General features: G+C 45.3%; 1 protein-coding gene across 1 annotated transcript in view; it reads left to right on the top strand.

Moving 5' to 3' along the window:
- The window catches only part of eif2ak3 (eukaryotic translation initiation factor 2-alpha kinase 3), a 63,517-nt gene that overhangs the window by 15,263 nt on the left and 31,995 nt on the right, over window positions 1-16,259 (top strand). Inside the window, exons 3-6 of the mRNA XM_067981901.1 lie at window positions 9,617-9,811; window positions 11,291-11,424; window positions 13,525-13,759; window positions 13,939-14,113. Of these exons, the coding sequence (XP_067838002.1) occupies window positions 9,617-9,811; window positions 11,291-11,424; window positions 13,525-13,759; window positions 13,939-14,113 (739 nt within the window). The remainder of the gene's footprint in view (window positions 1-9,616; window positions 9,812-11,290; window positions 11,425-13,524; window positions 13,760-13,938; window positions 14,114-16,259) is intronic.

The raw sequence follows: 16,259 nt of genomic DNA, 5'->3' as shown, positions 1-16,259 counted from the left end.
TCCGATCACCGCTTTTCTCTTCCGTTTCCCCCCCCCCCTCGATTGGCCCTTTCTCTTCTCTCTCTCTCTCTTCCCTCCTCGATCGGCCCCTTTCTATTCTCTCTCTCTCTCTCTTCCCCCCTCGATCGGCCCATTTCTCTTCTCTTCTCTCTCTCTCTCTCTTCCCCCCTCGATCGTCCCTTTCTCTTCTCTTCTCTCTCTCTCTCTTCCCCCCCTCAGATCGGACCCTTTCTCTTCTCTTCTCTCTCTCTCTCTTCCCTCCTCGATCGGCCCTTTCTCTTCTCTCTCTCTCTCTTCCCTCCTCGATCGGCCCTTTCTCTTCTCTCTCTCTCTCTTCCCTCCTCGATCGGTCCCTTTCTCTCTTCTCTCTCTCTCTCTTCCCCCCTCGATCGGCACCTTTCTCTTCTCTTCTCTCTCTCTCTCTTCCCCCCTCGATCGGGCCCCTTTCTCTTCTCTCTCTCTCTCTCTCTTCCCCCCTCGATCGGCCCTTTCTCTTCTCTCTCTCTCTCTCTCTTCCCCCCTCGATCGGCCCTTTCTCTTCTCTTCTCTCTCTCTCTCTTCCCCCCCTCGATCGGCCCCTTTCTCTTCTCTTCTCTCTCTCTCTCTTCCCTCCTCGATCGGCCCTTTCTCTTTCTCTCTCTCTCTCTCTCTCTTCCCCCCTCGATCGGCCCTTTCTCTTCTCTTCTCTCTCTCTCTCTCTCTCCCTCCCTCTCGATCGGCCCTTTCTCTTCTCTCTCTCTCTCTCTCTTCCCTCCTCGATCGGTCCCTTTCTCTTCTCTCTCTCTCTCTCTCTTCCCTCCTCGATCGGACCCCTTTCTCTTCTCTTCTCTCTCTCTCTTCCCTCCTCGATCGGCCCTTTCTCTTCTCTCTCTCTCTCTCTTCCCTCCTCGATCGTGCCCTTTCTCTTCTCTCTCTCTCTCTCTTCCCCTCCTCGATCAGGCCCTTTCTCTTCTCTCTCTCTCTCTCTCTTCCCTCCTCGACTCGGCCCTTTTCTCTTCTCTCTCTCTCTCTCTCTTCCCTCCTCGATCGGCCCTTTCTCTTCTCTTCTCTCTCTCTCTCTCTCTTCCCCCTCGATCGGCCCTTTCTCTTCTTCTCTTCTCTCTCTCTCTCTCTCTCTCTTCCCCCTCGATCGGCCCTTTCTCTTCTCTCTCTCTCTCTCTCTCTCTCTTCCCCCTCTCGATCGGCCCTTTCTCTTCTCGTCTCTCTCTCTCTCTCTTCCCCCCTCGATCGGACCCTTTCTCTTCTCTTCTCTTCTCTCTCTCTCTCTCTTCCCCCCTCGATCGGCCCTTTCTCTTCTCTTCTCTTCTCTCTCTCTCTCTCTCTTCCCCCCCTCGATCGGCCCTTTCTCTTCTCGTCTCTCTCTCTCTCTCTCTTCCCCCCTCGATCGGCCCTTTCTCTTCTCGTCTCTCTCTCTCTCTCTTCCCCCCTCGATCGGTCCCTTTCTCTTCTCGTCTCTCTCTCTCTCTCTTCCCCCCTCGATCGGCCCTTCTCTTCTCGTCTCTCTCTCTCTTCCCCCCTCGATCGGCCCTTTCTCTTCTCGTCTCTCTCTCTCTCTCTTCCCCCCTCGATCGGCCCTTTCTCTTCTCGTCTCTCTCTCTCTCTCTTCCCCCCTCGATCGGCCCTTTCTCTTCTCCATAGCAGGTGGCAGCCCTTGCGGGTCACCCTGGAGCCTAGATAGTATCCCACATTCCCCTTTAATTTGAATCTGTAAACTTCTGTGTTGGAACAAAATTAAAGGATACACCTAGCCAAGATTGGAAAGGGTGAATATCATGCAAAATATCTCAAATCTGTTTTGTGTATTGTTGTAAATGTTACTGCAGTCCTTGACCTTGAGGCCGTCCTAGTTGAGGCCGTGGATGCTGATTCCAATTCTGGTGGAAATTGAGTTTCTCCAGATACTTTATGGTTCTGTGCAATTCATTGAAAATCCAATGGCCTGGACTCCACTTCAGCAGCTAAGCAGAAGTAGAATTTCCTAAAATTCAAGTGGGTGCTGTTCTTGGTTTCACTGTATAGCCAGTTCCTGAAACATTTCTTTTGTTGTCTCTTACCAGTGTTTGTTGCCAGTTTTTTCCCCTTCCCACCCCCTGAAGTTGTTGACTGTTGCTGGAGTACAGTTCTATGGGTGCAGATCACCCACTACCGTCTTATCGAAAGAGCGCTGTTTGTGATCCGTGGCTGCGAATGTTGGTAGGGTATGCAACCACAGGGGATCACAAATGAGCCTGACTTTCTCCTTGCCCAATGTCCAACATACATGTATTTCCAGTAGGGGTTGCTGATTATTAGTCAAGGGCTGGAACCTGGCTGGGGATTTTAATTTTCCTTACCTATCCCAGGTGTACTGAGGGCAATCGTAGCGGCCTTACTACATGTCGGGTGAGATTAACTAATGTAGCACAAACCAAAGATTCAACCGTGAAGCCTTCGCGTCCATGTGGCTCAGCTACTCACTGGACGTGCTGAGCATTGGAGGTCTTTTAAGAGAACTGGGTGATGCAGTGCTCTTTACTTCTTGGACTTTGTTTCAATTCAACTGAAAGTAGTAGGTTGATGGTCTCCACACTGGCTGCTGGTCTTTTGTGCAACGAGTCTGTGCAGTTAGGCACCTGCAGAGTCAAGCAGTGACAAAAAACGTGTATTGCTTGGTCAGCATGCAGTCCTTTTACACTTTATCTTTCATCATTTTCAAACACAGTGCTTTCAGAATGACCTTGGGAACAATGTGATGGCTATAATCTACCTGATAGGTCGGTGACCATTTGCACATCTTCCCACCTTTGCATCCTCTTCTGAATGAGTCATTTCATTCTGGTTTCACAGATACTGGCAGCTCTCCAGTGCCTTGCTGAACTGACCACTTGTGTAGGGTGGCAATATGTATTGGCAGGCTGTGGATAGCACTGCAGTTGAGCTGAGTCTTGTCCTTGCCAGCATGCGTCACACGATGGGTATCAGGAGTGGAAGCTCTGGCTGCTTTCCATTCTTTCCTTAGTCTAGAGAAAGAAAAAAAAGAAAGACTTGCATTTATATAGCGCCTTTCACTAACTCGGGCCGTCCCAAAGCGCTTTACAGCCAATAAGGAGACACTGAGAACAATATTAAGGTCCTCACCACTACTCAGCTGAAGTCTGCTAACTTGGTTAAGACCATCATTGGTTAAGACCAGAGATTCAACCTGGGAGTCAATTTAGCTCTGGCTGATGTGCATTTTTTTCCCCTTCAGTAATTAGCAAGAAGCAGAGTAAGAAGCACAGATTTATTCAGTGGGTATTTTTAAAAATGATTTCTTGTGTGTAATGAAATCCAAAGAAAGTGGACTGCAAAAATACCTTTCAGAATGTATGTGTTGCTCTTGCTGAGTTTAATCTTTGCTGCCCTCTGGCATTCTGCAAAACATTTAAGCACTGTGTTGAAGGGGAACATTACTGTTTGAATGCAGTGCCACTTTGAAGCATTAAGGATGCCTTCAGTCTGGTATGAGTCATACTAGCTGATTAGCTGATGAGGTAATGGTCTTTGGAGAGAAGGAGGTAAATGATGTCACCTCTTTAGCACTGTTCCTTCAGCATTGCCACCTGCAGTGAGAGCTGAGACCTGATGGATTGCTTAGGACTTGTCATTGACAAATTTCAGTGCTGATTCCTTCTTCCCTTTAACTGGAGTTTTTCAGTAAGATGCCAGCTTGTGTTTTGTTATACAATATTTAACTGTGCTCATCTTTAAGTTCAGCACTACATACATGAAACTGATGCAGTGCAGCAACACTTATTCACAGCACCCTGTTGTAATATGCTGCAGTTTGAAGTCTTTCTGCATATAACTGCAGTACAAGAGGACCTTTCGAGGGGAGAAGGGAAGAACTTCAGTTATCTTTTCTTTATTAAAATGTGCAGGCACTGAGACACTCTTTCATAAATTGTACTGAATATAGGATCATATCCTGAGAAATTAAACGCAGTGCCCATGTGCTACATGTACCTTCATATACAGCAGTTTGTTCTTCTGTTGTAGTATATTGCAACTCTTTTTGTGATATTGCACAGTAGACTAGAGGTGCGTTTACATTGGCCGTAGAGGGTTTTCTGTGCTGCTGATTACTGATGCCTGGTTCTGGTAACCACTTCAGTGTGAATGGATCTTCCAAGAGGTTGGTTTCAGTGAAACTGGCAAGATTACGTTGAGGGTGTTGCATGTATGCATCAGGAACTGGAGGTGCTTAAAGACCATTCAGTTGTGCAGAGTTTTAGTGCCTGTCTGAAACTTTGTAGCGCTATTGTGTTTGTTCAAGTTTAGTGTACCTAAGCTGTAAAATACCACCTTTACAATAGTTTAATTGCCTCCCTAAGTCTGTAACCTCCTCCAGCCCTACAAGCCTGCGAGATCTCTGCGCTCTTCCAATTCTGGCCTCTTGTGCATCCCTGATTTTCGTTGCTCCACCATTGGCAGCTGTGCCTTCAGCTGCCTAGGCCCTAAGCTCAAATTACCTCCTACCTCTCTCTCCTCCTTTAAGACACTCCTTAAACTCTGCCTCTTTGACAAAGCTTTTGGTCACCTGTCCTAATATCTCCTTAAGTGGCTTGGTGTCAAATTTTGTTTGATCGCTCCTTTGAAGCTATGTTAATAGCACTATATAAATGCAAGTTGTTGTTGTAGTAGGACTTGACTCGATTTATTCCTAATTTTCTTTGGAGGGTTGCCTCCAATTGCATGTGTCAGCACTGCCAACCTTATGACATAAACAATGCTGCTCGAGGCACCGAGATTCCTTTTTGAGAGGGGTGGGGGGGGGGGAATTTGTTCGGTGCTTTTGACCTGTGTGTTTCACTGGATATAGGCAATAGAATGTGGGCGCTGTCTGGCTGAAGGTTGGCTGAGCTGGAAACCTCACACTGACTAGTGATGCAGTACAAATAGGACAACCACTAGTGAAGGGACCGGGTTATTTTGTAGTTGAGGTATTAGATATTATTTCTCCACACCCCCACGTCATTGTACTATGCTTCACAGGAAGTGCAGTCTACAGACTAACAACTGCGTTTGTTTATGCAAAAAAAAAGCAACCTGAATTCTTTATAATGAGGAAGAAAGGAGATATAGTGGACACTGAATTTGGGGGAAGGCGAGACATAGGGGTGGGGAGCAGGGTGGGGAACCTGAACAAGTGGCTAAAGAGAAGGATTTTGTGGAAGTTTGAAAACAGTGGGAGAAGATAATTAAGGTAGCATAGAGTGAGCATGGAGTGATTTGATAAAGGGATTGAGAATTTTGAACTGAACACACTGGGATGCAGGGAACTCGGAGGTGGCTGGCGTACGTAACTTAGCGTAGGTGAGGACTTGTGATGTAACTTTCTAGATAAGTTACAGCCTGTGGAGAGTTGATGATGGGGTGGGGGTGGCGGATCCAGATAGCATGGAGTTGGAGAAGTCGAGCCAGGCGGGGGATGAAGGCATGGACTAGGGTTTCAGCAGAGATGCAGACAAGAAATATTGTGATGGTTGGAAAACATGGTGCTGTTCAGAGTGAATGTGGAGGAGGAAGCAAAGCCGGCGATTTTCACGGTTATGCAGTTCCTAACTCGGCTTCAGGTGGAACCTATGGGAATTGATGGAGTCTGGTGCTGCAAAGAGCCAGTGAAAATGGTCTCTTGTCATATTGATTAGCTGCTTGAAACTTCGGCTCCTCCTGGCCTTTATCGGGTGGATGGTTTGAAAGTGTGGTACAGCCTTTCTTCCTTGTTTTAGATTTAATCTGTTTTTATACAAAGAGTTGTATTCATTTACAACCTATTCATCAGGATTAAAATATTGCCTTTGTATCTTCATATTACCCATCATGATTTTAGAGGGACTTTTCAACATATAGTAATTTCCCGTTGAAAGCTCTTGCTCAAAGCTGCATTGTAGGAAGAGCTATCCTTGGGATGAAACGTTAAGCTTTCCATTTTGTCTGTTCGCGTAGTTCAGGCGGATGTGAGACTCTTCATCCTGGCGTTGTTTGAAGTGGGAGTTCTGATGTCCTGCCCATCATTCCTCCCTCAAGTCCCCTCGTTACATCAAAAACTAATGAAATGGTAATTTACTGCATTCATAAGACAATTACGAATCAGGAAGGTAATTCCGCTCATGGTTTACCCATCCAGAATGACTCCAGTTTCCTCATTGCAACATCCAACTATCTCTTAATTGATTCTATTGGGAGTCCCTTCTATGTATCAATTATTCTTTGTGTGAAGAAGTTCCTGATATCAGTCTTTAATTTATCTTTTCCAATTTATTCCTACATCCCCTTGTCCTAAGCTCTCAATTTATGTTTAAAGTAATCTGGATTTATCGGTTCCATACTGTTTACAATCTTGTATCTATAAGATCATCTCAGGCGCCTCCTTTCTAAAGAAAGAACTTGCATTTACATAACATCTTTCATGACCCGAGGACATATCAAAGTGCTTCACAGTAAATTAAGTATTTTTGAAATGTAGTCACTGTTGTAATGTAGGAAACGTGGCAGCCAACTTGCGCACAGCAAGATCCACAAACTGCAATGATTTAAATGACCAAATAATCTGTTTGTGATGTTGGTTGACGGATAAATATTGGCCAGGACATCTGGGAGAACTCCCCACCTCTTCTTCAAATAGTGCCATGGGATCTTTTACGTCCACCTGAGAGTGCAGGTGGGACCTCTATTTTAACATCTCAACCGATGACTGCACCTCCAACAATGTAGCACTCCCTCAAAGTACTTTCTAGGCTGATAAACCCAAGCTTCTGCAGCTTTTCCTCATAACCAAGACTTTTGACACTGGGGATCACTCTCGTGGCTCTTCTCTGCACTGCCTCCTCCAGAGTTTGAATGTTTCAGTGACCAGAGCTAGACTCAGCACTCAGTGTGATCTGACCAGAGCAATGAACAGTTTGATCACAGCTTCTTCTGATTGCATTCTACTATTTTGGCAATATAGTTCAACATTTTACTTTTGTTGATTGCTCTGCTTCAGTTAGACATAAGTGTCGCGTTTACTAAGACTGTTAAGTTTTATTCAACGTCGTCCTTGGCCATTTCAACACTGTTTTTGGAGTATGTACGTTGCCCATTTTTGCATCCCGTGAGCAGTAGTTTACATTTGCCGGTATTAAATTTCTTCTGTCATTGTTCTGTCCATTTACATTTTTTGTCCAACTTATTCTGTTAATTTCTAAGATGTCTTCTCAAATTCCATTGCCCCTCCTGGGTTTGGTGTCATTTGCAATTTGATTTGTAGTTTCTTGTAATTTTACAGTTTGCAAAAATGGCTGCTGCGTTCGTGTACCATTGCGTGTTTAGAATTTTGAAATGTATGAGAGATACCATAAGCTGCTTTTTAGTACAACTCTGAAGTCCTATGTGACCTGCTGATGGTCAACAGATCAGTCCGCGTAATTTAGTGAGGTTTATTGATGGCTTGCGAGGTGTGCAGTGGGCGAGAGCTTATCATATTTCATGCTACCGATGACTCCTTCAGGTTATCGCAGAGAAATTTGTCCTTGAAAGATCAGACGTTCCGTTGTCAATTTAGACTGGTTTCCAATTGGGTGTAACAAATTGCCTGACTTTGAACGTTCTAGAAAACCCGCCCACTTCTCTTCACACCTTCACAAAAACAATTTGCACTTAGTAATTTATTAACTTCAGTGAAAGCTGTTTCAATACTAAAGGTCACACTTTGTTCTGATCAGATAAGATTTCTAACTTTAAAGGCACTTTTAATGTTAGGGTTCAGGGATATGGAGAACAGGGTGAGTATCAAGGCTACCCCCTCCAAGGCCAATATATCCTTCCTGAGGTTCGGTGCCCAGGACAGAACACAGTACTCCAGATGATGCCTGGCCAAGACTCTGTACAACTGAGGCATAACTTCCTCCCGTTTGTATCCTAGCCCCCTTGAGATAAAGGTCGACATTCTATTAGCCTTTTTGATTGCCTTTTTGTACCTGTCCACTAGCTTTTAGTGATTTGTGTACGTGGACCCCCAAATCTCTCTAGTCCTCCACAGTTCTCAGTTTTTCAACATTTAAGAATGTCTCCTACCTCCCAACCAATTTCCAATCCTCATTCTCCAATTTCGTGAGCTTTCATTTTTTGCTAATAATCTCTTGTGTGGAACGTTATCAAATGCTTTCCCCTGTGTTTTGTACTGCTGATTTGTTCTTATCTCCACGTAGGCCTCTGAGACTGAATTAGGGAGTTAGCCCGAGAACAGATGCGATGACACAGTTGTATGCTGGGCAGGTCCGTTGCTTGTGCCAGCTCAATGAACTGACTCAGCGTAATTAGCCGGGCTTTGTTCAATGGCAGATTGGGAGGATATGTGAAATGTGACCCTTCAATATTAGGGTCCTTGAACGTCTCTTTCAAGGACCCTAATATTGAAAGTGCAATGTTCTAGCAGGACAGACGTTTTCAAGAGCATTTTGAAATGGAGGAGTTTCTGTTCAGTCCTGGGGGTGGGGAAGGGGCTGTGGATGCTGAGTCGTTGAGTATCTATCTCAGCCTTCAATATTGATTTTTGGATTCTAGTGGAATCAAGGGATATGGGGATCGGGCAGGAAAGTGGAGTTGAGGTTGAAGACTATGATCTGATTGAATGGTGGAGCAGGCTCAAGGGGCCGTATGGCCTACTCTTTTCCTACTGTTCTTATGTTCTTATATTGAATTCATTTCCATTTATCGTTCTGTAACTTTTTGGTTCTGACTTTCTTTAAAGAAGTTTCATTGATGAGTAATGTGAAGTAGCTAAAGGTACTTAAAGGTCTCAATGTTGTATGTCACGAACTATCCGTGTCCCCTCTGCACAGTTCTCTCCCATTTATATGATCTTAACGCTAACATTAATAAATGTCCATTTATGGTTTATTTGTTGCAACTTGAACCTACACATGCAAGCTTGCCCAAACTGTCTGGAAATCCAGTGAATATATACTTTTTTTACAGGAATTAATGCGCAGCTAATCTTGTGTGTTGGCTCCACTAGCCGCAATGCTGTCATGACCCAAGCATGCTGATTTATTTGAACTGGGTCAATGTGTTTAGTAGGCCACTGAAGGAAGTGGTTGTTCCAACATCAGATTAAGAAAACCAATGGAGAAAGTGCATCCCTGCGGCCTTCAGCTGCCATGGGGGTTGGGTTGCTTTTCCTTAAGAACTATCAATGGTGAGAGACCTGTGTTTGCATTGTAACAAAGTAAAGTACCTTAACATGATTTTCTGCACTATGTGTTTCCTTAGTGGGGCGCTGTTTCTATTTCGAATTCTTGGCCTTCTCTCCTTTCTCCTCTTGCTCTTTCTCTTTTCTCCCCCCCCCCCCCCCCCCACACAACCGACTTTTTTCCCTTCTGGCATTTGTACATTGAGAAGTGTCATTACATTGAAAGAAGCTTATTTTGGAGTATGCAGCCACTGAACAAAATGTGCTTCGTCTTGGCTATGTAAACCAGTGATTTGAACAGGTGCACTCCTGCCATTGTGCGCATTAAGCTGTCTGTCATAGTATACGTGTGCTACATTTGCGTACTGTCTCTGCTTATAGCTTAAGGTGCACGCAAGATGTGACTGCTATAATTATCTGCAGGTCATTGGGAACAAAGTAATAATTCCGTCTCTGGACGGGCACCTTTTCCAATGGGACCGAGACCGGGAGAGCATGGAAGCAGTTCCTTTCACAGTGGAATCTCTACTGGAATCATCCTACCGACTCGGCGATGATGTGGTTTTGGTTGGAGGGAAGTCACGGACAAGCTATGGGTTGGATGCATACACTGGAAAGGTAACTGAATTTGTGGATATCACTCCCTTTTCCTAATTAAACCTTTCCCACTAAGAAGCTTCAACTGAGCATTTGGTTCAAGTTATTTACAAGTTTGAAGATTAACGCTGACTACTGTGCCAAAATTAGTACAGTGCTTGAAAGCTTTTTTTAAAAAAAAGATTATTATAAAATATGAAAAATCTGGGTATCCGTCTTGTCACGTTTTATATGTATTGTATGTTAGTGAAACTTTTTTTAAAAAAAATTAAAATTTTTAATAATCAGACTATTGGATATAATCGCTGAACTTGGCTCAGTTATATCTCAGTCACCTGGTTGTGGCTTCAAGTCCCGATTTGGGTTTTTAGATCATAATCCAAGCTGCGGCTTCAATGTAGCACTGATCGTTGTCAGAGGCAATTGAGGTCAATCAACCGACACCACCAGAATGCCCTGCAAATTACCTAGCAATGAAGACAGCAAATGTTTTGGTTGAGGGAGGAATGCTGCCCAAGTAACAGGGACAACTTTATTTTTTTAAAAACCATGCCATGAGACCTTTTGAAGCCCGTCTGAATCGTTGGAGCAAGCAGATTGGCCCTTGGTGTAATATCCCATTCGAAGGACGACACCTCACAACAGGATTGTTGACCTAGATTATGTTCTCAAGTCCTGGTGTGAGGCTTGAACCCATAATCTTCTGACTCAGATGAGATCTTGGAGCCCCTTGTAGAACCCAGAAATGTCAACTCGCCCTTTCTGTCCCCAAACCGTTGGACCTTCTTTCCATTTCTAGCATCTTCTGTTTCTTTCCCGGGATTGCAGCGTTCCCTCTTCCATTGTGACCATCAATTAGCCAGACGCTGCATTTTTAAATCTGTGCTAGTGTAAACTAGAACCACTCTGACCTTTACGTGCCAGTGCTGATTCAGAGCTGTGCCCGTATGAACTGACAATCTGGAAAAATATGGTTGCTGTTTCTGTCCCGATTCTTTGCCCAGTTTCAAAACTGAAATGGTGTGCACTCATTCCTGCCCCGATACTAAGCCGCCACATTCTGCAACTGTGCTGCATTATTTATTCCCGCTGGGCTTGTACATTTTGAAAGATCATACGCGTTGGATACCATTGAGTGATGTGCAGCATCGGGCATCTACAGTCTGTGCACATAAATACCGTCCAGCATTGGTGAGGTGGAATGCACCTCGTTACAGCCCCTAGCAGGCACACGGTGGCTTTTCCTAGGATTTTCTTTGAAGGAATGAGATGGGCTTTTCTGTAGCACATTTCAACCCGAGTGCAGCTGCCGTGCTGATAACATGACCAGCAAGTGGGAAATGATACCCCAGCTAAGGCTCCACTTATATTTTGCTGTTCTGCACATTCTGAGGCTGTTCCTAGTAGTGGATGTAACAAGTCCATTTTTCTCTCTGGCACTGGCACTGCCACATGTCTGGTTTATTGAAAGCAGTCCTCCTTCTTCCACACCCCCCACAGATGCAGTATGTCTGCTCCACGGCGGGTTGCCACCGCTGGGACGAGGAGACGACTGAACAGGCTTCGGATCTCCTGCTGCTGCAGCGCACGCAGAAAACGGTCAGGGCTGTGGGGCCTCGATCTGGTGCCGAGAAGTGAGTTTTATTTACAGTTCTGTTGTTGGTGAACTCTGATTTGAAGTGGGGGGCGGGTTGGTTTTGGAGAATATTGCAAACGGTGAACAACATGGAAATGTTTCTCTTGTGTTGTTGCGTCCACCTCTTCGTGTTCAAGCCAACTTTAACAGGCCAGCTGTACGACTATTTTGGCGTCAACACTAAGCACTTTTGGGCGTCCATCAGCACAAACAGTAGAGTAACTTGGGCGTTGGATGGATGATCTGAATGTAGACCGTACTGCGGGGATTAAGTATCAGATCGTCTGAGTTAATCCCACACCACTCAGGTTAGGCAAGATGTTGCACAAGATTAGGGCTCATGGGGTTGGGGCTGATAAATTAGCATGGATAGAGGATTGGTTAATGGACAGAAAACAGAGAATAGGGAAAAACAGGACATTTTCAGGTTGGCAGGCTGTAACTAGTGGGGTGCTGCAAGGATCAATGCTTGGGCCTCGGCTATTTACAATCTACATTGATGACTTAGAAGAAGGGACCGAGTGTAATGTATCCAAGTTTGCTTAACTATACAAAGCTAGGTGAGAAAGTAAGCTCTAAGGAAGAAACACAAGAGTCTGCAAAGGGATATAGACAGGTTAAGTGAGTGAGCAAGAAGGTGGCAGATGGAGTATAATGTGGGGAAATGTGAGTTTATTCACTTCAGTAGGAAGGATAGAAAAGCAGAATATTTTTTAAATGGTGAGAAACTATTAAATGTTGGTGTTCAGAGGGATGTTGGGTGTACATGAAATACAGAAATTAGCGTGCAGGTACAGCCATCAATTTGGAAGGCAAATGGTATGTTGGCCTTTATTGCAAGGGGGTTGGAGTACAAGAGTAAAGAAGTTTTTCTACAATTGTACAGGTCTTTGGTGAGACAACACCTAGAGTACTGTGTACAGTTTTGGTCTCCTTATCTAAGGAAGGATATATTTGCCTTAGAGGCGGTGCAACAAAGATTCACTAGATTGATTCCTGGGACGAGAGGGTTGTCCTATGAGGAGAGATTGAGTAGAATGGGCTTATACTGTCTGGAGTTTAGAAGAATGAGAGGTGATCTCATTGAAACATATAAAATTCTGAGAGGGCTTGACGGTAGATGCTGAGAGGCTGTTACCCCTGGCTGGAGAGTCTAGAACTAGGGGGCATAGTCTCAGGATAAGGGGCCGGCCACTTAGGACTGAGATGAGAAGTTTCTTCACTCAGAAGGTTGTCAAACTTTGTAATTCTCTATCCTCGAGGGCTGTGGATGCTCAGTCATTGAGTATATTCAAGACTGAGATCAATAGATTTTTGGACAATAAGCAAATCAAGGGATATGGGGATAGGGCGGGAGAGTGGAGTTGAGGTCGAAGATCAGCCATGATCTTATTGAATGGCAGAGCAGGCTCAAGGGGCCGTATGGCCCACTCCTGCACCTATTTCTTATTTTATGTAGGCAGTCTGGTGAGCCACCCTTGGAGACGTCACAAGTTACGCTTTAAATTTTGGAAAGCCAACAGGAACGTGGGTGCCTGCTAAAAATTTAAATGTAACGGGCCTTCGAGCAGCGCATTGTGCACGTGCGAGTGTGAAGCCTGCAATGTAACTGGCCTCTAATAACCCAACTGGCCACGTAGTGAGCGGCTATATTGGCCCCCAGTCCAGCAACACCTCGATTTTAAAATTCTCATCCTGGTGTTCAAATCCCTCCATATCCCCATCCTATTTCTGTAATCTCCTCCAGCCCTACAAACCCTCTGAGATCTCTGAGCTCCTCCAATTCTGGCCTCTTGCGCATCCCCCATTTCCTGTGCTCCAACATTGGCGGCCGTGCTATCAGCTGCCGAAGTCCTATGCTCGGGAATTCCCTTCCTAAACCTCTTCACCTCTCTCTCCTGCTTCAAGTCGGTTCTTAAAACCTACCTCTTTGACCTAGCTTTTGGTCGCCTGTCCTAATACGTCTGTGGCTCGGTGTCAGCCTTTGCTTGATAACACTCTTGTGAAGTGCCTTGGGACCTTTTTACTACGTTAAAGATGCCATTATAATTGCAAGTTGTTGCTGTGTGGCAAACCTGATATTTTGTATTTTCCCAAGGTGGAACTTCAGTGTCGGTCACTATGAGTTGAGGTTTGTTCGAGATGCCACGTCTAGGATCGACTACATTGACACTGACTCCAGTGGTAGCAGTAAGAATGGGAGATCAAAGATCTTCTCTGAAGGGAACCAGGAAACCACCATTAAAGACCGGGTCATAAAGATCTCCGTTTCAGACTGGAAGGTGATGTCTTTTAGTAACAAACGAGGTGGGCAACTGGAGTGGGAGCACCAGGTAACCAAAAACAAAATCTTGATGTACAGTTCTGATATCCAGAGAAAATTGTTTTTTTAAAATTAGGCAAATTCAAAATTCCGTACTGCTCTGTGGGTAAACAGTTTTCTGAGGTTTGCGACTAACCGCGACCGTGTTCTCTTTTCTCTCCACCCCCCCCACCCTCCTTGCCTGGCCAGTTCTGCACTCCGGTCGCATCAGCCTGGTTGGTTGAGGATGGAGAAGTGATCCCGGTCAGTCTTTTCGATGATGCCAGCTATTCTGCCGGTCGCAGTAACGAAATGGACGACGAGGAGGACATCGTGGAGGCTGCAAGAGGTGCAGCCGAGTCTGCTGAGTCTGGCGTCTATCTTGGTAAGAGGGGACGAATCCCACTGCAGTCCTCGAGTGTGGAGTCAGCTGGCGTCGTTTAAAACTTGTCAGCTCGCCATCTTGGTGAGTGCTGTGTCGTGTTAGAAAGCACAAGAAGGCAGGTTTGTTGGTGTAATTCCTCATGTAGTGAGTTCTTCACCGCTAGTTGGATATTATGAAAGAAGGCTAGCTAGCGGGAATGATCCTGCCTGATCAACTTCTTTGAGGAAGCAACAACTGAAGCTGACTGGAAAGCCCTACTGTGTGATGTACCTACATGTACAAAAGGCAAAAATTCCACATGAAAGCTTTGCATTTAATTAACAGCCTATCAAGATTCAGGATAAACCTTGGAAGTGGATGAGACAGTGGCGTAGATTTGAAGTGATTGGTAGAAGGATTAGAGCAGAAATGACGAAAAAAAATTTCACCCAGAGGATGGTGGGGATCTGGAACTCACGGCCTAAGAGGATGGTAGCAGCAGAAACCCTCAACTCATTTTAAAATAAATACCTGGATGTGCACCTGAAGTGCCATGACCTGCAGGGCTACGGACCAAATGCGGGAAAGTGGGATTCGGCTGGGTGGCTGGTTTCTCGGCTGGCGCGGAGACGATGGGCCGAATGGCCGCCTTCTGTGCTTTAAATTTTCAATGGTTCTATGTTTGGAAGGTAGGAAGCGATTGACATTCTTTTAAAGTAGTTATAGGGTGGGGGGAAGGGAAGGAAAGGAAGAGAAACCACTTGGGGGTTCTGTGCTGGGTACCTTGAATACTACATCCAGTTACCGAAACACAGGGGAGACACTGAAGTGCTGGAGGGAGTGCAGAGATGAGCTGTGGGGCTGGCTGCTTGTCCCAGGGTCTGAGTTATGAGGGACGGCTGGAAAAACTTGGACTTCTCAGCCGAGCAAGGAGAACTTGATTGAGTTTTTTGATGAGGTATTAGAGAGGGTCAATGAGGGCAATGCAGTTGATGTGGCGTATATGGACTTCCAAAAGGTGTTTGATAAAGTGCTGTGTAATAGGCTTGTCATCAAAGTTGAAGCCCAATGAATAGAGGGGGCAGTGGCAGCATGGATATGAAATTGGCTAAGTAACAGGAAACAGAGAGTAGTGGTGAATGGTTGCACCTTCCTCCAGCCCAAAAAACACAGTGGTGTTCCCCAGGGGTCGGTACCAGGACCATTGCTTTTTTTGATATATGTTAATGACTTGGATTTGGGTGTACTGGGCACAATTTCCAAATTTGCAGATGACACAAAACTTGGAAGGGTAGTGAACAGTGAGGAGGATAGTGATAGACTTCAAGAGGATATAGACAGGCTGGTGGAATAGGCGGACACGTGGCAGATGAAATTCAACGCAGAAAAGTGTGAAGTGATACATTTTGGTAGGAAGAACGAAGAAAGGCAATATAAACTAAAGGGTACAATTCTAAAAGGGGTGCAGGATCAGAGAGATCTGGCGGTTTATGTGCACAAATGGTTGATGGTGGCAGGGCAGATTGAGAAAGCGGTTAAGAAAGCATACAGGATCCTGGGCTTTATAAATAGAGGCATAGAGTACGAAAGCACAGAGGTTATGATGAACCTTTATCAAATACTGGTTCGGCCACAACTGGAGTATTGTATCCGGTTCTGGGCACCGCACTTTAGGAAGGATGTGAAGGCCTCAGAAAGGGTGCAGAAGAGATTTACTAGAATGATTCCAGGGATGAGGGACCTCAGTTACGTGGATACACTGGAAAAGCTGGGGTTGTTCTCCTTAGAGCAGAGAAGGTTGGGAGGAGATTTAATAGAGGTATTCAAAATCATGAAGGGTCTAGACAGAGTAAATAGAGAGAAACTGTTCCCATTGGCAGAAGGGTCAAGAACCAGAGGGCATAAGTTTATGGTGTTTGGTAGAAAAAAACAAAGGCGATATGAGGAAAAACTTTTTTATGCAGCGAGTGGTTGTGATCTGGAATGCATTGAGGGAGGGGGTTGAGGCAGATTCAGTCGTGGCTTTCAGAAAGGAATTGGATAAGTCCTTGAAGGGGGAAAAAATTTGCGGGGCTACGGGGATAGGGCCAGGTGGTGGGACTAGCTGGATTGCTCTTGCAGAGAGCCGGCATGGTCTCAATGGGCTGAATGGTTCCAACACGGAAGG

The sequence above is a fragment of the Heptranchias perlo genome, chromosome 1, assembly GCF_035084215.1.
Source record: "Heptranchias perlo isolate sHepPer1 chromosome 1, sHepPer1.hap1, whole genome shotgun sequence".
Lineage (NCBI taxonomy): Eukaryota > Metazoa > Chordata > Chondrichthyes > Hexanchiformes > Hexanchidae > Heptranchias > Heptranchias perlo.
This window is presented reverse-complemented; position numbering and strand designations above follow the sequence as displayed.